Source organism: Periplaneta americana, chromosome 17, assembly GCF_040183065.1.
Source record: "Periplaneta americana isolate PAMFEO1 chromosome 17, P.americana_PAMFEO1_priV1, whole genome shotgun sequence".
Taxonomy (NCBI): Eukaryota; Metazoa; Arthropoda; class Insecta; order Blattodea; family Blattidae; genus Periplaneta; species Periplaneta americana.
In genome coordinates, this window is record NC_091133.1 from 48,399,932 (window position 1) to 48,418,424 (window position 18,493).

General features: G+C 36.1%; 1 protein-coding gene and 1 long non-coding RNA gene across 3 annotated transcripts in view; both read right to left on the reverse strand.

The window, feature by feature from the left end:
- LOC138693123 (uncharacterized) overlaps positions 1–15,025 on the reverse strand; it is a 29,091-nt gene extending 14,066 nt beyond the window's left edge. The window contains exon 1 of the long non-coding RNA XR_011330229.1: positions 14,898–15,025. This is a non-coding gene — a long non-coding RNA (uncharacterized lncRNA). The remainder of the gene's footprint in view (positions 1–14,897) is intronic.
- Positions 1–18,493, reverse strand: part of LOC138693122 (glucose dehydrogenase [FAD, quinone]-like) — a 44,552-nt gene that overhangs the window by 14,066 nt on the left and 11,993 nt on the right. The window contains exon 2 of one of the 2 annotated variants that reach the window (XM_069816762.1): positions 1,079–3,131. The exons of the other annotated variant lie outside the window; for it this stretch is intronic. Coding sequence (XP_069672863.1) covers positions 1,249–3,120 — 1,872 coding nt within the window. The 5' untranslated portion in view covers positions 3,121–3,131 and the 3' untranslated portion in view covers positions 1,079–1,248. Of the gene's footprint in view, positions 1–1,078; positions 3,132–18,493 lie in introns of those variants that run through there. 2 annotated transcript variants of the gene reach the window in all.

An 18,493-nucleotide genomic window follows, 5' to 3' on the forward strand; every position in this document is an offset into this window, starting at 1 on the left:
AATAGCATATGCGCTTCCGAACCAAGCAGTCTGAAATTCAATTCCAGGTGTGAACAATGGAAAAAATGTATCTTCCATCTAAGGAAGTGGATGTTTCTCTTTGTCTTATGATTGTCCTATGAGGTCTTAGTGGAGATCGTGAGTCATGTAGGTTGATTAAAGCTTACCATAAGAGATTTGTACACGACGTTTTGTATGCAGTTTGGTACGAAATTGTGTTGTAATAGAATTTATTATATGACTGATATGGTCCAATGCAATGATGAATGCTCATATTTTTCCAAATAGTGAATTTACTGTTAAGTTGTTGAAAAAGAGTCCACAATTGTCTCTCGGAATCAAGAATGGGTTTCATGTACTTTACTGCTCCTCTGGTATTGGTTTTGTAATAAGAATAAAGTTACAGTGAATATCCAGTCCTATTTAGCCACAAAGCTATAGGGAATGTATCAGTTATCGCGAGTAATCGCGCAATTTGTTAAGATGTCTTCAAAACTGTTGTATTTTTTTTCTTACGATTTCAGCAAGATTTAGTTCTAATTTAGATATTAAAGCAATCGGCACTTTTGGTGAAGTTGAAAGACCATTTCGAATAGCGTTACCTTTGAACCGAATTTTGTAATGCTGTTTAATGCTTTCCGAACTATTAAACAATAATTCCGGATACACAATAATGGGCCACAAAGGAGTTTTATTTTTGTCATTAATTGCATTCATATTCTGTGAACGGAAAGGAGATTTACCAGTGATCATAAATAATCAAGATTTGTTAGGAAGTTTTCATGAAAATGCTTGTGTTTTAGATGGACGAACATAATAAAACAGTATGTCATTCCTGGGATATCATACATTTTTAATTATCCATTTAGAATTAGATTTATATCTGAAATAATTGTTTGAAATATATAAAATTCTCTTTCGAAAAATTATTACAATATATAAATATTAACTGGTTTTGATTTCAGTGCCTATTATATACTGTATGTATCCATCTTAAGTACGTCTTTGGTTCCTCAGGATTCAAATTCCCCATTTTAGCCCTATAAGGAAGAAATCTGAAGTGAACTTCAAAATAGTCTTATATGTAGCACACTTTAATAACACATCTGTGTATATAGATTGTATACAATAAACAAAATAAATTGTTTAATTTCTATTACTAATAACTGGAAATTGTGTCTGTAATCGAAATGAGATCACATATCTCTCATGATATTGCACCACTTCACTGTTAATTGAGATAATTCTTCACGTATTAAACACTCCCCAATCTGATTTGATTATGTCTGCTCCTTTAACTCCCAGCATCATTGCCGGATAATTAGTATGTGCTGCAGGGACAACTGGCATAATCGAAGCGTCTATAACCCTCAGACCTTTCACTCCGTACACCCTCATCCTAGAGTCCACGACGGCATCAGGGTCGGATGTAGGACCCATCTTGCATGTGCCACTGAGGTGCCATAACCCTGTAGCTAGATTTCTGGCAAAACATGCCCAGTAGCTGTCCGAACCGAAAGGCAGATATTTACATCCCGGTAAAGGCTCGTCGAAAATTCTTGAACCGTATTTCTGAAATGCTTTCGTATCGCTAAGTCTCAAAAGTATCTTAATGCCCACAACCTGGGTTTCTAAATCTTCAGGATGCTCAAAGAAGTCATGATATATAAGTGGCTTGTGAAATGGATTGATAGATTTTAGTAATATTCTACCTCTGCTTTTTGGTTTCAGAGTTAACGGAATTCCTGTCCAAGCATAGACCCCTTCGTATTGCTTATAAACAGAGTTATATAAACTGTTGCTAATTCCTAACGTTTTATGAAATGTATTGTCACCGGAAATGCTAGTTCCAAAAAAGTAGAGTTCTAAATCAGGATCACCATCTATAATTGACGGGTTTTTTGTATCAATAAACGCTATTCCTTCACATCCTGCTGGTACAGATAAAGGACCTTCGTGGCGATACAAATAGTCTACTAAATGCCTACCATCCTTTATTACTTCATTAAACAACAACGCAACTGACTGGTTTACAATAAACGATAAACCTATCGTGCCAGGGTGATCCATAAGATTATAACCTACTTTGAGATTCTCTATGACTGAAATACCCTTTTCTTGCAGATGTTTTCTTGGTCCTATACCTGACAACATTAAGAGCTGAGGGGAATTCACCGCACCTGCAGACGATATTACTTCTCGTTTTGTACGAACTACATACTTCTTATTGTCGTTAATAAATTCCACACCATAAACAGACTTAGTTACAGGATCTATAAGAATCTTTGTAACTAAACTATTCTTCTTTAAGTGAAAGTTTTTTCGATTGCGTATGGGATGTAGAAAGGCTCTGGATGCAGTCCATCTTGTTCCATTTCTCGTCGTAGTTTGTAGAAAGCTAAACCCAGTTTGTGTTTCGCCGTTATAATCCACAATTCGGTGTCCCAGCTCTCTTCCACCGGCAACGAAAGCTTCACCTACTGGAGTTCGATATGAATTGTAGTTGATAGTCACTTCTCCTCCTGTAGAATGGTAACGTTTGTCTCTTGCAAGTTCCGGTATGTTCATATCTTCTATCTCCAGGAAATATGGTAAAACATCTTTAAATCCCCATCCCGGATTACCTAGCTTCTCCCAATTATCATAATCTCTACGGTTTCCTCGGGTATAGATCATGAAATTTATCACACTAGAGCCACCAACAACTTTCCCTCTCGGATACGAACATTGCCTATTCGTCATTCCGAGACAAACGTTATCAGAAGGTTCTGTTTTGTATTTCCAATTGGCTTCGGAGAATTGCAAGAAAGACGCTAATGCGGGTATGTCCATTACATAGTTCTCTTGTCGTCCCGCTTCAATGAGAAGAACTTTCCAGTCTGAAATCGCAGAGAGTCTGTTAGCCAGAGCACAACCCGCAGATCCTGCTCCCACGATGATAAAGTCGTATTCTGGGAGTAGCTGTTTTGTGTCTGGAGGCTCTTGATTGAAATGATTTGATCCTTCTCTGATAAACTTTAATACTCCTTCTGTGAGTTCCCATGTGTAGTTTTCAATGTTCCTGCTTTGACAGATTTTTAGAATGCATATGCTTATCAGCAGTAGCGTCCAGCGTTCCATAATTTTGTTTCCTGAAATAGAAAGAATGTTGAGTGTATAATGCTGTATGAGAGCTCTTGTACCAAAGGAACACTGCTAACTGTGGCTGTACATTTTAAGCTAAAATTCTCAGATGAATCAAATAACAAGGAAATCATCCAATATATACACATCAGAAATCTTATTAGAGTCATTTAAGAGAATATACATCAAGGGATATAAATATAAAACACAACTACAAGTTTTAAAATACGAAAACTAGTATCCCTTTTATTACCCAGCAAGGCGGACTTCTTTTTTTGGTCTTGTAGGTTAGGGCGCTGCATTCCGCTTATGTTACAATACGAAGACGTCACAGCGTTGTTGGACATACGTATTTTCCACGTCGGAATTTTGCTTTGTCGGGTAGATCCGTAAATCGTGTATTTACGCAGCCCTTTTGCCGCGGCTGTTGCATCACGAGTTCTTAGCCGTTTTTCAGCGACGTTCTCCTTTTATAGTAGCTTGCGCTTGCACAGTACATAGACCCAGTACGGAATAGACTTTTTGTCTTTCCTTCTATATACTACAGTATTCCTATTCGCATAAAGGATAAACAAATCTATATAAGCACCACGTATATCTTTAAATTGTGTGACAATACACATCTCTCTGTTTCTAGAATATAGGGCATGACATGTTTCATGGTTCTAGCTTGCGTAAAAGATGTAGAATATATAGCGAAATACACTCAATATTTAAAAATCAATTACTTTAATTTTTAATGGTACGCATTATACTCATGTGGCAGGAAGAATGTCGGCGCTATGTCTTTCTCAGTAAAGTTAAAGTTATGTTTTATTTAACGACGCTCGCAACTGCAGAGGTTATATCAGCGTCGCCGGATGTGCCGAAATTTTGTCCCGCAGGAGTTCTTTTACATGCCAGTAAATCTACTGACATGAGCCTGTCGCATTTAAGCACACTTAAATGCCATCGACCTGGCCCGAGATCGAACCCGCAACCTTGGGCATAGGAGGCCAGCGCTATACCAACTTGCCAACCAGGTCGACCTTTCTCGGCATCTTTTATGCTAAATCACATGTAGGTACAGTGCCCCCCAAAAAACAAATGAGAAGTTGGAATATTCCAAGTTCCAGATACAAGACACTGCGCATGATCGGAGACTCAGAGCACAGGTACACAAAATAACGCTTACCGGTATAGTATTGCCAACACATAAATTGTATTCCCGTCAGTATTACACCTGGAAATCCGTCAGAATTCATCAAAATTAAAAACAAAAAATAATAATAATAAGACCCAATATTAAATAAGCAAATTTTAACACAACTTAAGCCCGGTTGAGACGGTGCTTGTTTTCTTGCGTGTTTCCCAGCTGGCTAGCAAGCTGGGTGCCGTGGTAGATACGGTGCTGGCTCCCGTGTTGGCTACGGTGATGGTTGTTATTCTCACGGAGCTCGCTCTTTTCACAGTTCAAATTGGAAAATCATCTGCTGTTTCATCTGTTACCAACACTTATGGTAAAAAAGAAACTAAACCGTGAGTGAAAAACAACTAAAGTCCTACATTAACAATAGTAAATGTCGTAATAAGGTAATTAAGCCATAAGTGCAAAACAGCTAAAGTCCGATATTTAATTGGTGTTTTTTTAGAAACTAGAGAATATAGAAAAAAACAGGATTAGTTGGAAATCAACGAACATGGCGACATGGTTTCAGTGGTAATACTATATCATCATCTTTGGTTCCAGCCTGCAAACCAGCACCAAAAATAGCAAGGAACCTACCCTCGAAATCCAGCAAGCTAGCCACCAAAGCAGCCACCAGAGCGCATTACTTCTAGCAACTGAGCACGCAGGGTAGCCATCAGCGCAGCCACCTGGGAATCCATCACGGAAACAAGCTCCGTCTGAAACGGGCTTTACTTATCAATTCAGATTAAAATAATTGTTCGTCAACATCTGACTTGATTACGAGGGGATTCTTGAACATAGTACGGTACAGGCAGGGCTTTCAAGTAAAAAGTAAAATATCCCGAAAATTAAACAATAAAAAATAACAGCAGCTAAAAATGTCAAAAGACGATGTAAATCATAATTTCTGCTACAAAATCCGTCACCCGTCAAAGCCATTTTTCCCCCGTCCGCTACTTTGAAATTCCGTCAATTTTGACGGAATTTCCGTTCAGTTGGCAACACTGAATGCGTAATCCATTAATTTAAATTCTACTGCTAAGAGCTGACGTGAAGGAAAGCGGGGCATGAGGTGAGGGACGCTGTTACCGCTGCGAATCCCCACTGCACGTGGTACTACGCATTGAACTGTATTAATCATTCACAAACCTTGTACTCTTGCTCTTGCTCTTGTACAGTCATGTTATGAATGTATGTGTTGGACAAGGAAGGATTACCGAAAAGTAATGGTGACGTTGCTGTCTATTTTGACGTGTGTATGTAGGCTCGCCGAGGGGTCGAGAGGTACGGGAAAATGGAAGTACTGTCTCTTCCAACAAGATGAACAAATGAGGACATCGCTGTAGAAATAAAGAACGTAGAAAGAGAAGAATTCGAAGCTAATTAAACGCGCAACATATGTTTACGAATGAAATAATAATACCGTGCGATACAAGACACGTATTCACATGCATTGGAACAAACTACAGTCGTAATGTAACTATCACAACGCAAGATTGATTCTATCGATGTCATTTCTCTTCCGACTGTACCCTTGAATATCATTAAAGTTATCTCGTGAACTTTCCTCTTGCCCGCTCTTTCTTAACGCATTGTTCCATTCGCATTCCTTCCGTCGGTATTCTCTGCTGGCGAAACCTATGCTATTATTGTTTCATTTTTTATTAAAGTGTTTATAAATATTATGTTTTATTCGTCCATGCGTTGCGGTTACTGATATTGTTTCATTTTCATAACAATGATTATAAAGATTGTGATTCATTCTTCAAAATAACTATGTTAATGGTAATATTAGTAGGCATATAGTTAATTTCGTATAGTTATACATTATTTTATAATGGAACCACAGAGGGAAAAATGGAAAACAAGACACAGTGAGGCCCGGGATATTATTAGAAGGGTTATACTTGTGATGAGGAAGGGAAACTTAACCATAGTGTGAAACAACAAAATTTACGAATATCTCATTACACTGGTATATCAGTCAGTTCGATGACAAGAACTCGTAGAGAAGGTGCTGATGCTGCTGCGACTTCTCTTTCTACTCCAGGGAAACACAGAAAACGCCAAGAGGAAAGAAATGTTCATTTGGACGATTTTGATAAGAGGATAATTCGAGATACCATTAATGAATTTTATCTAGTGAGAAAACAGATGCCCACATGTCCAAAACTGTTGTCTGGATTGAAAGAAAAAATAAACTTTCCCTGGGGGGTACATTCTTTGAGAAGCGTTTTGCAAAATATGGATTATAAATGGAAAAAATATCAGAATGTGAGAAAAATATTAATTGAACGACCACATATTATTGATTGGCGTTGTATGTATCTGAGGGCAATGCGGCGATTCAGGGAACAACATCGCTGTATAATATATTTATATTGATGAAACCTGGATAGATAACAATTTGACGGTCCATAAATGTTGGCAGAGTGACAGTTAGTCAGGAGTATTGGCTACTAAGTTAAGTTCAACTAATCGCCTTATAGTCGTTCATACTGGTTCAGAAAGTGGTTTCGTGGAAAATTCATTACTAATTTTTTAGGCTGATAGGGCTACAGGAGATTACCACGGCCAGATGAATTCAACAAATTTTTGAACGATGGGTGAACATTCAGCTCCTGCCTAATCTGCCAGAAAAAGGTGCTGTTATAGATAATTCTCCATACCATTCTATTCAAGAAAACAAACCACCAACAAGGAACCCTGTAAGAGCAGAAATGATTTCGTGGCTGGAGAATAACATGTATTTCGCTGTAGAAATCTGTAAAAATGAGGATAACTAAACTTTTTATGTTAATAGAAAGACACAGTTGCCCAGAAAAGACATTTCGTATCGAACAAATTTTGTGAAATTTCATGACCATGATGTTCCCAGATTGCTTCCAGATATGCGCGACCTTAGTGCGACTGAGCTTGCATGGGCAAAAGTAAAACGCCTGATACGGGAAGAAAACGTTGCTGGAGAAATGTCAATGGTATTACTGACGGACATAACGAAAGCATTTTCATCAGTTACCGGGAGTGATTGGTTAGGGTACTGCAGTCGTGTGCGAAAGCTGGAGATTCAATACTGGGAAAAGGATGGGTTGTTAGAATACATTATAGATGGGTTCATCATTGCATTGAGGGTTCCCGAAAGCAATACTAGTGACTCAAGTGATTCACAATCAGATGAAGAAAGTGACGACACCGAGCTTGCCCGTCCACTGTCGGACAGCGAATAAGGAAGCTCAAATTTCATCATATCATGAGTTAAATCAAATAATTATTTTTTTTGTATACCAGAATAATAAGTAGCCTTTATTGTTGCTGAAAATCGTTACAATATAATATTAGTTTAATAACACTTCGCTCTTTTGTTTTCACAGATAACATTTTTATTGTTTGCATCTATTATAAAATCGACATTAATTCATTAATATTTATTTTATTTTATTAATATTATTTTATAATTTCGTTGTACCTACAAAAAATAGCGTATTAAACTCGTACAATGTAAACTCGTTCGCAATTTTATGCAATTATTACATTTGTTACTCATGTGATAAAGTATAACATTGTAAAGTTATTGATTATATAGTCTACTCTTATTACGCTAATGTACACAATTTTTTTTTTTTTGAAGATTAAATTATTCTTAAATTGTCGAACCGACGTGTTAGGTATCAAGATAATTCCCGGCCCCAGTTGCGAGGATTTTTAAGCCATTCTTTTGTGTATGAATACTTTTAATTCATGGTTTCCTTATTTATCAGAGTGATAAATTGATATATTGAAGAATTTTTATTTTTTACATACAGTATACATACATCGGAATCTTTAGTTTATAGTACTTTTTAACGCAGTTTACGGATAATAAGAAATATTATTTCGTACGTTTTGAGATCCGAAGAATAGAAAAATGAAGAAATTAATTTTAAAATATTTGTCTTCTTCGCACTTTTTTTTTTTGTAAATGAAGAACATAGATTGCAAGATAATTATTTATGAGACACGTTGGTAAAGGTTTTCTTTTTGGCAGAAGTGTCACAAACTTTACATTCGTGCCAAAACGATAACTTTAGGAATGTGTGTCGTACAATTTTTTTCTAGGTAGAACAATGTTTCATTAAATAAATATTTCAAGTAGGAGAGGTTATAAGATCACAATGTCAGAACTACTAAGAAGGAAGTATCCCTGAAATGACAGCCTGTTTTATTCATGTTGACGATTTCATCGCCATCTAAACTGGTCATATAATCAACAAAGCGGTTAGGAACAATTGAGTAATAAATCTTGTTACAATGAATACTATACGTAAGTTCCGAATAATACGGGCTAAAGTGTAGATATATATGTGTATTAAATTTGTTACTTCTATGTGTTACGCGTAATATTTAATGAAAGATCAAGGTAATGCATTAATTTCCTACCAAATGAAGTTTGTACATTGAATGTTACATTTCCTCAGGCAGTGCCTAAAATGTTAACTTACTTTTTTACGCACTAGCGTTTTAAAGGCTTAATTTAGGCAGTGATAAAATGGATAAAATGCAACTTTACGCACTATCATAGAAAAAATAATTTGAAAGAATGCCTAATTTACTCCATCTTTGATTATGGTAGACTTTCGCATCCACGATAAATGCAAAATGTACCTAAATGCTTCCACTATAAATAATTGTATGTTTGAAAACATATTAAGTCTCTTAATGTAGTTTTTAATCAGCGATAAAATGTGAAATGTAGGCAAGTATTCTGTGTTTCTGGGGAATAAGAGCGAAATTACATTTTATGAGAAATGTTTGTGTTTTTTTGTAAAAAGAATTGGATTGCTTTTCTCACATTTTTTTTTTTTTCAAATAGTTTGGTAACCGCTCTGTGTTAACTTTTGCAATAAGAATAGTACAGGAATCGGTCCTGATACCTTCTTTGTTCTCATCTGTATCGTTATCTGGATTTGTCCAGTAAACTGTGTGGTGCTGATGGTAGAATATTTTTTGCCTATAAAATATTTTTAGGTCCAGTGTTCACTTATAAGTAAGTTGCATGTGATAATGGGAGATTGTGAGTGAGTAACAAGATGAATCACCATATCTTTAGATATGTTTCTTAATGTTTACAATTTCACTTCACTTATTTATTGTTTTCAAGGTATTTAACTGACAAATCTAGAAAATATACATGTTAGCAAAATATTGATGACATTGAATTTCTAATAGTTATTTTTCCATAAAAATATTCCGTCTCAAAGAGAAACACAATGCTAAATTCCAACATTATAATTGCTATAATATATACTGTTGTCACGCCAGGAGAAGGCGGCTGAAGTACTTAGACGGGGCGGAGGGGAAACAGTCGCGCATGCGCACCGCGCTGTTCACTGCAATATTCCTGTTTCACAAACATCTACTGCACGTGTCTATGAATCTTTGCGACTTTGTGAAAGTAATAGTGGGGTTTTTACTGTAGTGTTTTATTAGTTTCAACAAGACAATTCTTTTCAGTATACCACCAATCTTGTATTGCTTTAGTTATCCTTTGCTTTTTGTGCTAATAGTGTTGATAATAATATAGTTAATAGAATTTATGCTATTATATACTGTTATTTAGGTTTATAGCAGTTTTTTGTTTATTGTAAATATGTCGACAAAGAGGAAACAAGGATTGACAATCTATAGCGAAGAAAGGAATATTATTAGAAGTGCAAAATAATTCTGTGATGAAGAAAAACAACAACAGTGCCTTTGCATTCCTCTTACGAAACCTACAGCAAAGGTAGAAAAGTACTCTAATCTATCCACAAGAACAATACAGCGTATAAGGAATGAAATGAAAGACTGCACAGAAGAAAGTGCGTTGTCAACACCTGAGGTAGAAAAAAAATGTAAACGTCCAGACTACCGAAACGCAAATGTAGATGACTTCGATGGGAGATTGACAAAAAAGATATAATTGAGAATTCTTATTTGAAAAAGAAAGAGGGCCACCGGCGTAGCTCAGGAGATAGCGCGTTTGCTTGCTGATCTGCAGTTGTGCTCGGGAGTGAGTTCGATTGCCGTTTGCGCTGACTACCTGGTTGGGTTTTTTCCGAGGTTTTCCCAAGCGGAAGGCGAATGTCAGGTAATCTATGGCGAATCCTTGGTTTCATTTCACCAAATACCATCTCGCCATCATCAATTCAATCGACACTGAAGAAGCTAGCAGTTATTACAGTGTCGTTAAATAACAAGTAAAAAAAATAGTACCAAGCTGCAACAAACGTCTACTCTTTTATAAGAGAAAATTGATTTGAAATGAAAGACAACATTAAGACGAATACTGAAGGAAAGGGATTTCAGGTGGAAGAAGTGTGCAGCAAAAAAATCGAGGAAAACACTGTAAATTAGAATACGTGAAGATATCTACAGCAAATAAGAAAGCTTAGGAAAGTGGAAAAACCGATTTTGTATCTGGACGAAATGCGGATAGATAGGCCTACCAATTTAACGTTTCCCAAGTTCTGGCACGATAAAAATGTTACGGGAGTTTTGACTACCGTAAATGTGTCCAGAACACTCATTGTTGTTCATCAGGATGGGGGCGGTGGGGCTAATGGCTTTGTTGAGAGATTCGAATTAATATACACGGCTGGAACATAAACAGACGATTATCATGGACAGATCATACTCCAGAAATTTTGAAAAATGTGATAATGATAGTCATAGCGACAGCACCGAAGATGCAGAATCTTTTATGTCTGACTCCGTTCCCGTGTAGCCAAGTAAGTGGACGAAGTTTTCAGGTCAGAGCGTAGCGTGAAGTTCCCCCGTCCCGCCTATCTACTCCCCGCGCCAACTCGTAGCGCGAAGACAGTACAGAGCGTTCGCCTACGGGTGGGGCCAGGAAAGCGGCCTCTCTGCTTTGTCGCTTGCGAGAATCGTCTATCCGTAAGCTTCCGCTTTCTATAGGCCTACTATACTCTGTACGGTTTTAATTTTTAAAGTTTAATAGCAGTAAAGACTCATGTTTTTGAAACACTAACTTACTGTGAAACACGTCTTAGAGATTTATTAGGAGAGCGTGTAAATGATACACTGATTTCATCAATTTTTTCTCCCGTCAATACTCTTCGTTTTCGCTTAGGAATTGTAGCATTTATCGACCCTGTTGTCCTTAATTTGTTAACAAGACGTCTAACAGTTTCTCTACCCTGAATTGGAGCACACGAATATTTCACTTCAAATTGCCTACGCACCTCTCTACATGACTCTGTTTTCACATACGCATCATACATAAAAACTCTCTGTTCAAGCGTGAATTTTGCGTTTTGCATTGTTAACAAATTTTACACACACGCTGAATATTTAAGCAACTGTGTTAAGAAACTGCACTGTACGTGTTAAATACTGCAACATCTGGCTCACAACTGATAACTTGTCGACCTTGATGTCCTTGATTGTCGAGCGTGTCTCAACAAGTGCGCGCACAAAGCGGCGTATCAGTACATGCCGCTTTCCTGGCCTCACCCGTAGGCGAACGCTCTGTGTGTATATATATATATATATATATATAATTTTTAATTTGTTAAAATATAAAATCCCTAAGGTTTCCATCATACATGTAAATTTGGTAAACTACAAGCAGTGTTCCATTAACTTTGCTCACTTGCTATAATGCAACCAATTGGAATATTAGATTTTGTGTAAGTTAATATTAGCAGTTAAATGTTATACAGTAAAATCTCCCTAAAACGAAACGCGATCGTTCCAGAATTTTTTTCCGTTTTCACAGGTTTTCGTTTTACAAAGGGTTGAGTTTTGGCACTGCAATATGCTCACTGTAGGAAAAACACAATGAAGAATTAATTTGAAATAAAAATTACTACAGTACATGCAAAGTGAATTTTATTTTTCTAATTATTAACTTACGTAATTGCAGCCTCTCTCTCTCCCTCTCTCTGCGCCCTACTTTCTTGGCCCCCACATTTCTTTTAAAGTTCATTGCCGTGACTTCTTTTGAAGGGAACGTTGTAGGATTTCATTCACGTCCTGCATCAATTCAGAGGGTAAATTGCGCCCTGATCCATCGGTTGCGTAGCTGAAGTTGTTTTTGATGGATGACAGGTAGCATTGTCTAAAAACAGTATGACCTTACGACCTTGACGTTTCATTGCTCCATTAAAATTATAAAGCCACTCTTCCATGATAGAACTGGTCATCTAGGCTTTTTATTAAATCGCACAGTTTTACTTTATTCGCACTGTTATTTAACTCTGTATTGGCATATTAACACAAAACTCAGGATAAATAAACGGAAATGTGGAAACTAAATTGACACTGCACTACAATTATTCACAGTTTTATTCTACTCTCCCTGTCCTTTATCACTGTATTGACTTGTTAACACAAAACTGAAAATAAATGAAAGAAAATGCAAGAGGGTTGGAAGAAGTAACGTACATGAGGTCAGTAACATGTCCGGGTTCTTGACAATAAGCACAGAATAGTGACATGGTTAGAGAAGCTTCACTCCCAACGCCTGACAAAGAATAGCGAAAGTTTTCCAGATCATTGCACGTACCGTCACACAAAAAAAAGTCATGCTTCTTACAGTATTATCGCAAAATTAAAAATGATTGGAAAGAATTTAGCAATAATTACGCTTAAAATCTTCCGTTTAGTCAGGTTTTTTACCTCAATGTGCCCAAAAAGATTCCATTTTCGCGTTAGGCAGTTTTGCGTTTTAAAGCATTATTTTACATAGCAAATCATTTCGTTCCCAAATTTATTTTTCGTTTATGCAGGTTTCCTTTTTATAGAGGGTACGTTTTAGCAAGGTTAAATTACTATTACATATTTTACCTTTGCGTAACTTTTAAAACAATCGTGGAAATGTGTTCAGAAAAGGCACTGACAATTATATCACCTTTAAACATCTCTCCGCAGTCTGTTCCCAGTCGCAGAACATATCGACGGTCCCAAGGAAGAACACTCTGTAACTGACAAAATGAACTTTTGCAGTAGAATTGAAAACAACTTCGGATGGCTGTGAAAAATCAGGATTTTTCATTAGGCCTTTTTTCCTTGCATTACCATTATTGAAATTGATGTCTTACTCCATTGTAGTGATAACACATTCTCTGAAATCATTCCATATATGCGTATTGTTACTTACAATATTAGAAAGTTAACATAAATTCCCGGTAAGAACATTGTATGTGACATACAATAGTATTGCTTGTGAAAGGAGCGATAATGTCACAGTTTACACTTAACAGAATTGTAACTACATAACTACAAACACGAATGTACATAAATATTTACAAAAAGTATAGTAATTTGTTTTACAATGCCACTGAATTTAATATTATTCATCACTGCAGTGATAAGTACCAGGAATATAGGGTGTATTTCGTCACACTGATAGCAGATCGATGAATACTTTACTTTCGGAGATGGGTAGTGGAGCAATGTATTCATATTTTAGATTTATATCCTTCCAAGTCCTGAGTTTGACTTTGCGCTGTATGTCAATGCTACTATATGTTCTTGTTCATCAATATGATTGTATTTTATGAATATCTTCTTGCTTAATTCAGGAACAATTTGAATTTGCTTCACTTTCATCGAAACACTTTTTCATTTTCTTCTGTCAAATTTCAGTTGTCCTTTTCGTTGGCGATTAGAGACTTCAAGTTTTTAAAATCGATTTGTGCTATTTAAGTTACCTCATAGGATTTCCACTAGCTTTAGCCATTTTCACTAGCATTATCCGTTGTTCAGAGTGAATATTGTTCGTCCTTTTTTTTCTTCGTTCATTTAAAGGATGGATTTAATCTGCTTTATTCCATGTGTGTTCTTTTTTCCGGAAATTTATCCTGAACAGACATATTATGATACTACTGTCAAATACAATGTTATCATCAGAAGTATCTTGCTCTGGTGTCATTTCCATTTGTTGCAGGTTAATCTGTGATACAAAATGAAATATTAGAATTCCATTGTTATACCGCAAATTTTTCTTATGAAATTAGCAACATTCAAAAAGCGAATCATGATTGTATTAGTTGCAGTAATACAATACAATATTATAGTTAATGTTGGGTTATCAGTAGGGAGACTAAACGTTGGATCTCAATGAATAATCTGAATCGAAATATTCGCCCTCAGACCCAAGGATGGAAAAGTTTTATAATAGGCTACTCTCGAAATTTCAGATGGTGGAAAAGAAGTTAGAAACTCATCTTTCTCATTTAAAAGTATAGAACTCATTTATAAGAATATATTTAATTATAACTTAAAACTATTACAGAGCTAACTGAGCTTCAAAATAAAATGTCAAGACTGAGGTGCAAGCTTGTAGTTACTAACAAATCTAGAATACAAGTAAACTGTAGATAGGTTTGTAATAACCGTGCCTTATTATTGCAATAAACCAGAGCCACACGGACCATATGCTGGGTTATATAGAATCTATGGATGTCCTATATTGTTGGTGAAAGGAGAACTTCTCTATTTTTAGTTATGAATGTGGTCACACGATAGTTATTTGGATATTTCATTCTTAAGCTAAAGTTTTCAAAAACACACTGTATAGTAAGTAACAACAAAACATAGCAAAATCAAACTTACCAGGAACATCTTCTTCTGCATCTTTATAGATACACCTCCTTCGCAAACATCCTGCCTAGGACTCACGTTACGGAATGCGCGCTGATTCAAGTCCTCATGGGGGAAGAAATTTTCTCATGAAATTTCGGCCAGTGTTGGAACCGGTACCCACCCAGCATCGTGATGCACTTGGGGAGCTACGATAGGTAGCGAAATCTGGTTATGAAAACGAGCTATAACGGCTCGGGGGATCATCGTGTTAACCACACGATACCTGCATTCTGGTTGGATGATCATCCAAATCTCCTTCGGCATGTGGACGTGAGGCCAGCAGCCGGCTGGTCTAGTTGGTCATGGTCCTTCATGGGCTGTCGTGTCTCGGATTATTATAGGTCTGCATGTTGTTGCAAAATGCAGATACAATACTTTTAAATTACATACACTGATCCAATTATTCATTCGGAGAAGACTATGGTAACTGTGTCACTTACAATAGTTTTAACAGGACATTATTGCGAAAGGAGGCAGTCGACAAATTCTTAAGTGAGATACATTATTTTTCTACGTATAAAATGTATGAATGTTGGTTACAATATTTCAATATTGCGCGATTACTGCCCAAATATCCCGCCGATCTTAATCATATTTATTCCACAGATGGTCTGTTATGAAATTTTCAGGTCTACGATTAAAACTCAAATTCATCAAAATGTCAGTTACAATGTTCTTCCTAGGGACCGTCGATATAAAGCTTAGGAAAAATTTACAAAGAAATGTAGGCTATCATTTATTTGATTGAGAATAACATTAAATTTAATGTAAAAACAACAATACTTACTAATTGCCTTATTTATATTTACTTTAAGTAATTAAAAAACCTCGAATAATGTTCGTTTGTGTGCTTTTGATTTCGAATGAATATCGTTTAACGGGTCCCAGAAAATTATTAGTAAATTATTGTGTGCATCATATACGAATAAATTAACTCGTTTGTGCTGAATATGAATAAAATCCAAACATTCGGTCAATAAAATTAGTTTAAACAAACGTATGGACTCACAGACAGAAGGAAGACTGAAATAAGTCATGTTGAAAACCACGTTTGCATATTAGAGAAGTTGGAAATGCGATTTTCACGACAATCATGAAATTTTGTATAACAGTGCTACAATAGTTTGACTGGGAGTTTTATAAAGTGATTGTTTATTTAAAACGATATAATACAGTATACATGTTCTTTTTTTTTTCAGAGGCGCAATGTATTTGCCGCTCTCATAAAAACATCACTCAAATTATACTCCACAGAAGTGTAAGGACTGAACATAAGAAGTAGCCCTACTTCTTTGATGAATGTATAGATAGAAGTATTTCAAAAGAACAAAAAATGTTTAACTGTAGTCTAATGGTAATATTCGACTTTCAGATAAAGTAAGTTGAGATACTACAAAAACACGCCATGTGCCGTTATATTCATGAAAATTGCAAAAGATAATGTGTCCACAGTTCATAGTGATGTTGCTGCCGACTGAATATTCATGACTGAACTAACTTTAAGGAACTTACAAGGAGAGGACACGCTCTGTATATCACCGAATGAAATAAAATTGTGTGAGATGAAAGTACAAGAAGTACTGTTTAAAGTCATACCTGGTATGGGTGGCCAATGACCCCTCATTTTGGAAATATTGGCTATTGTTTGTGACATACTTCCGTTAGGTGCCTAATAGGGAAGCATTGAGCTGTGTAAAAGCGTAGCTCATATGGTTGGGTGCTGAGTTGTTATTCAGGGAACCTGAGTTCGAGTCTTAACTGGTCCTATTTTTTTCTTTTAATAATGATTAATAGTGTGATCACAGTAATCTATTTACATATATCATATTTGTCAATGTATTGAACGCTTCGTCATGTTTTAAACAAATTACTAATTAACTAACATTTTATTCTAAAGGATAAACAAGGAAATATTGCTCACGTAGACAAGTCACTGGTGTCTGTTCTGTTTCTGTTCCACTCCATTTTCTACATGTTTCATTATGATAAATAATATCATAAAAACACACAAAACATACATATTTCCTGCACCATGCACAGCAAATGAAAGAAGGTTGTCCACAGTCACACACATTTTTCCACACTTCTGCTGCGAAACAGACACCTTTCACATCCACAAACACTTCTCGTTAGTTTATTAATTTTGATGCATACCACGCATACTTCAACATGGCTTTGAATATAGGAGCTGACAACTGAAAGTGAATTAAGGAGTGAATTTTGAGGGCATCCTCCCTTGAAGCAATTTGTCGTCCAGTTTGTAAAAGGAAAGAGCTATTTTGCAAATACTTGATAAAAATCTTCACCTGTCTAAAGAGATAAACATCACAGGACTGGCGTAATCCAGCACATTTGGGTGAAATCACTTTAAGGTTGCACGTTACTTCATTTTCTTCATGTGTAAATATTTCATCATACAAGGAAGGATTTACCTGCCCTGCCCATGAGTCCAGAATTAGAAGAAATGGCTGCTCTTTCACATATGTCTTTATTACTTTCTCCAGGTATTGCTTATGGAGTTGAAATGTCAGCTTTCCTGATGAAGAACGTGTTACACATATATTTCCGAATTTAGAAGTGAGTTCATCTACTTGACGTTGCACTCTTGGGCCAAATTGTCCTTTTGGTTCTAATAATAATAATAATAATAATAATAATAATAATAATAATAATAATAATAATAATAATAATAATAATAATAATAAGTTTTAAAAATGAGAAGGCATTAGGATTCGAACTGGGGTTGCATGGATGACAACTCAGCACCCAACCATATGAGCTACGCTGTTACATAGCATAATGTTTCCCTATTAGGCAGCCAACGGAAGTATGTCACAAACAATAGCCAATATTTCCAAAACGAGGGGTAATTGGCCACCTATACCAGGTATGATTTTAAACAGTACGTCTTCTACTTTCACCTCACACAATCTTACTTAATTCGATGATATACAGAGCGTGTCCTTTCCTTGTTAGTAAAGCGGCAAACCTATTTGAAATTTCGACCTGATAATGTTGCTTAGATTCCTCGTCCTTTAATTTCGGAATATTGAATCTTCTAATATTAACTTGTTGCTCTACTCTCTTGAGTACTGATAGTCTTTCTCTTAGTTCTGCAAGTACCAAATAATGGTCAGAATTACAGTCTGCCCCCCTCCCAAAGTTCGAATGTCTACTATACTAGTTTATCTACGATTATATGATCTATTTGGTTCTGTGTCAATCCATCTGGAGAAGTGCAAGTATATTTATGTATATTCTTATGCGGGAATGTTGTACTTTTGACAATTACATTTTTTGATGTGGCAAAGTTGACTAACCTAACTCCATTATCATTACTAGTTATGTGTAGGCTCTTTTCCAACAGTCGGTTTAAAAATATTCTCCCGTCCTACTTTAGCATTGAAACCCCCAGTGAAATTTTCATGTGATACTTAGATAACTGATGAAAAGTATGTTCTAATTCCTCGTAGAAACTATCCTTTAAATGGTCGTCCTTCTCTTCTGTTGGGGCGAGAGCGTTTATAACTACGATATCGCACCATCTACCTTTAAGTACTAAATACGATAATC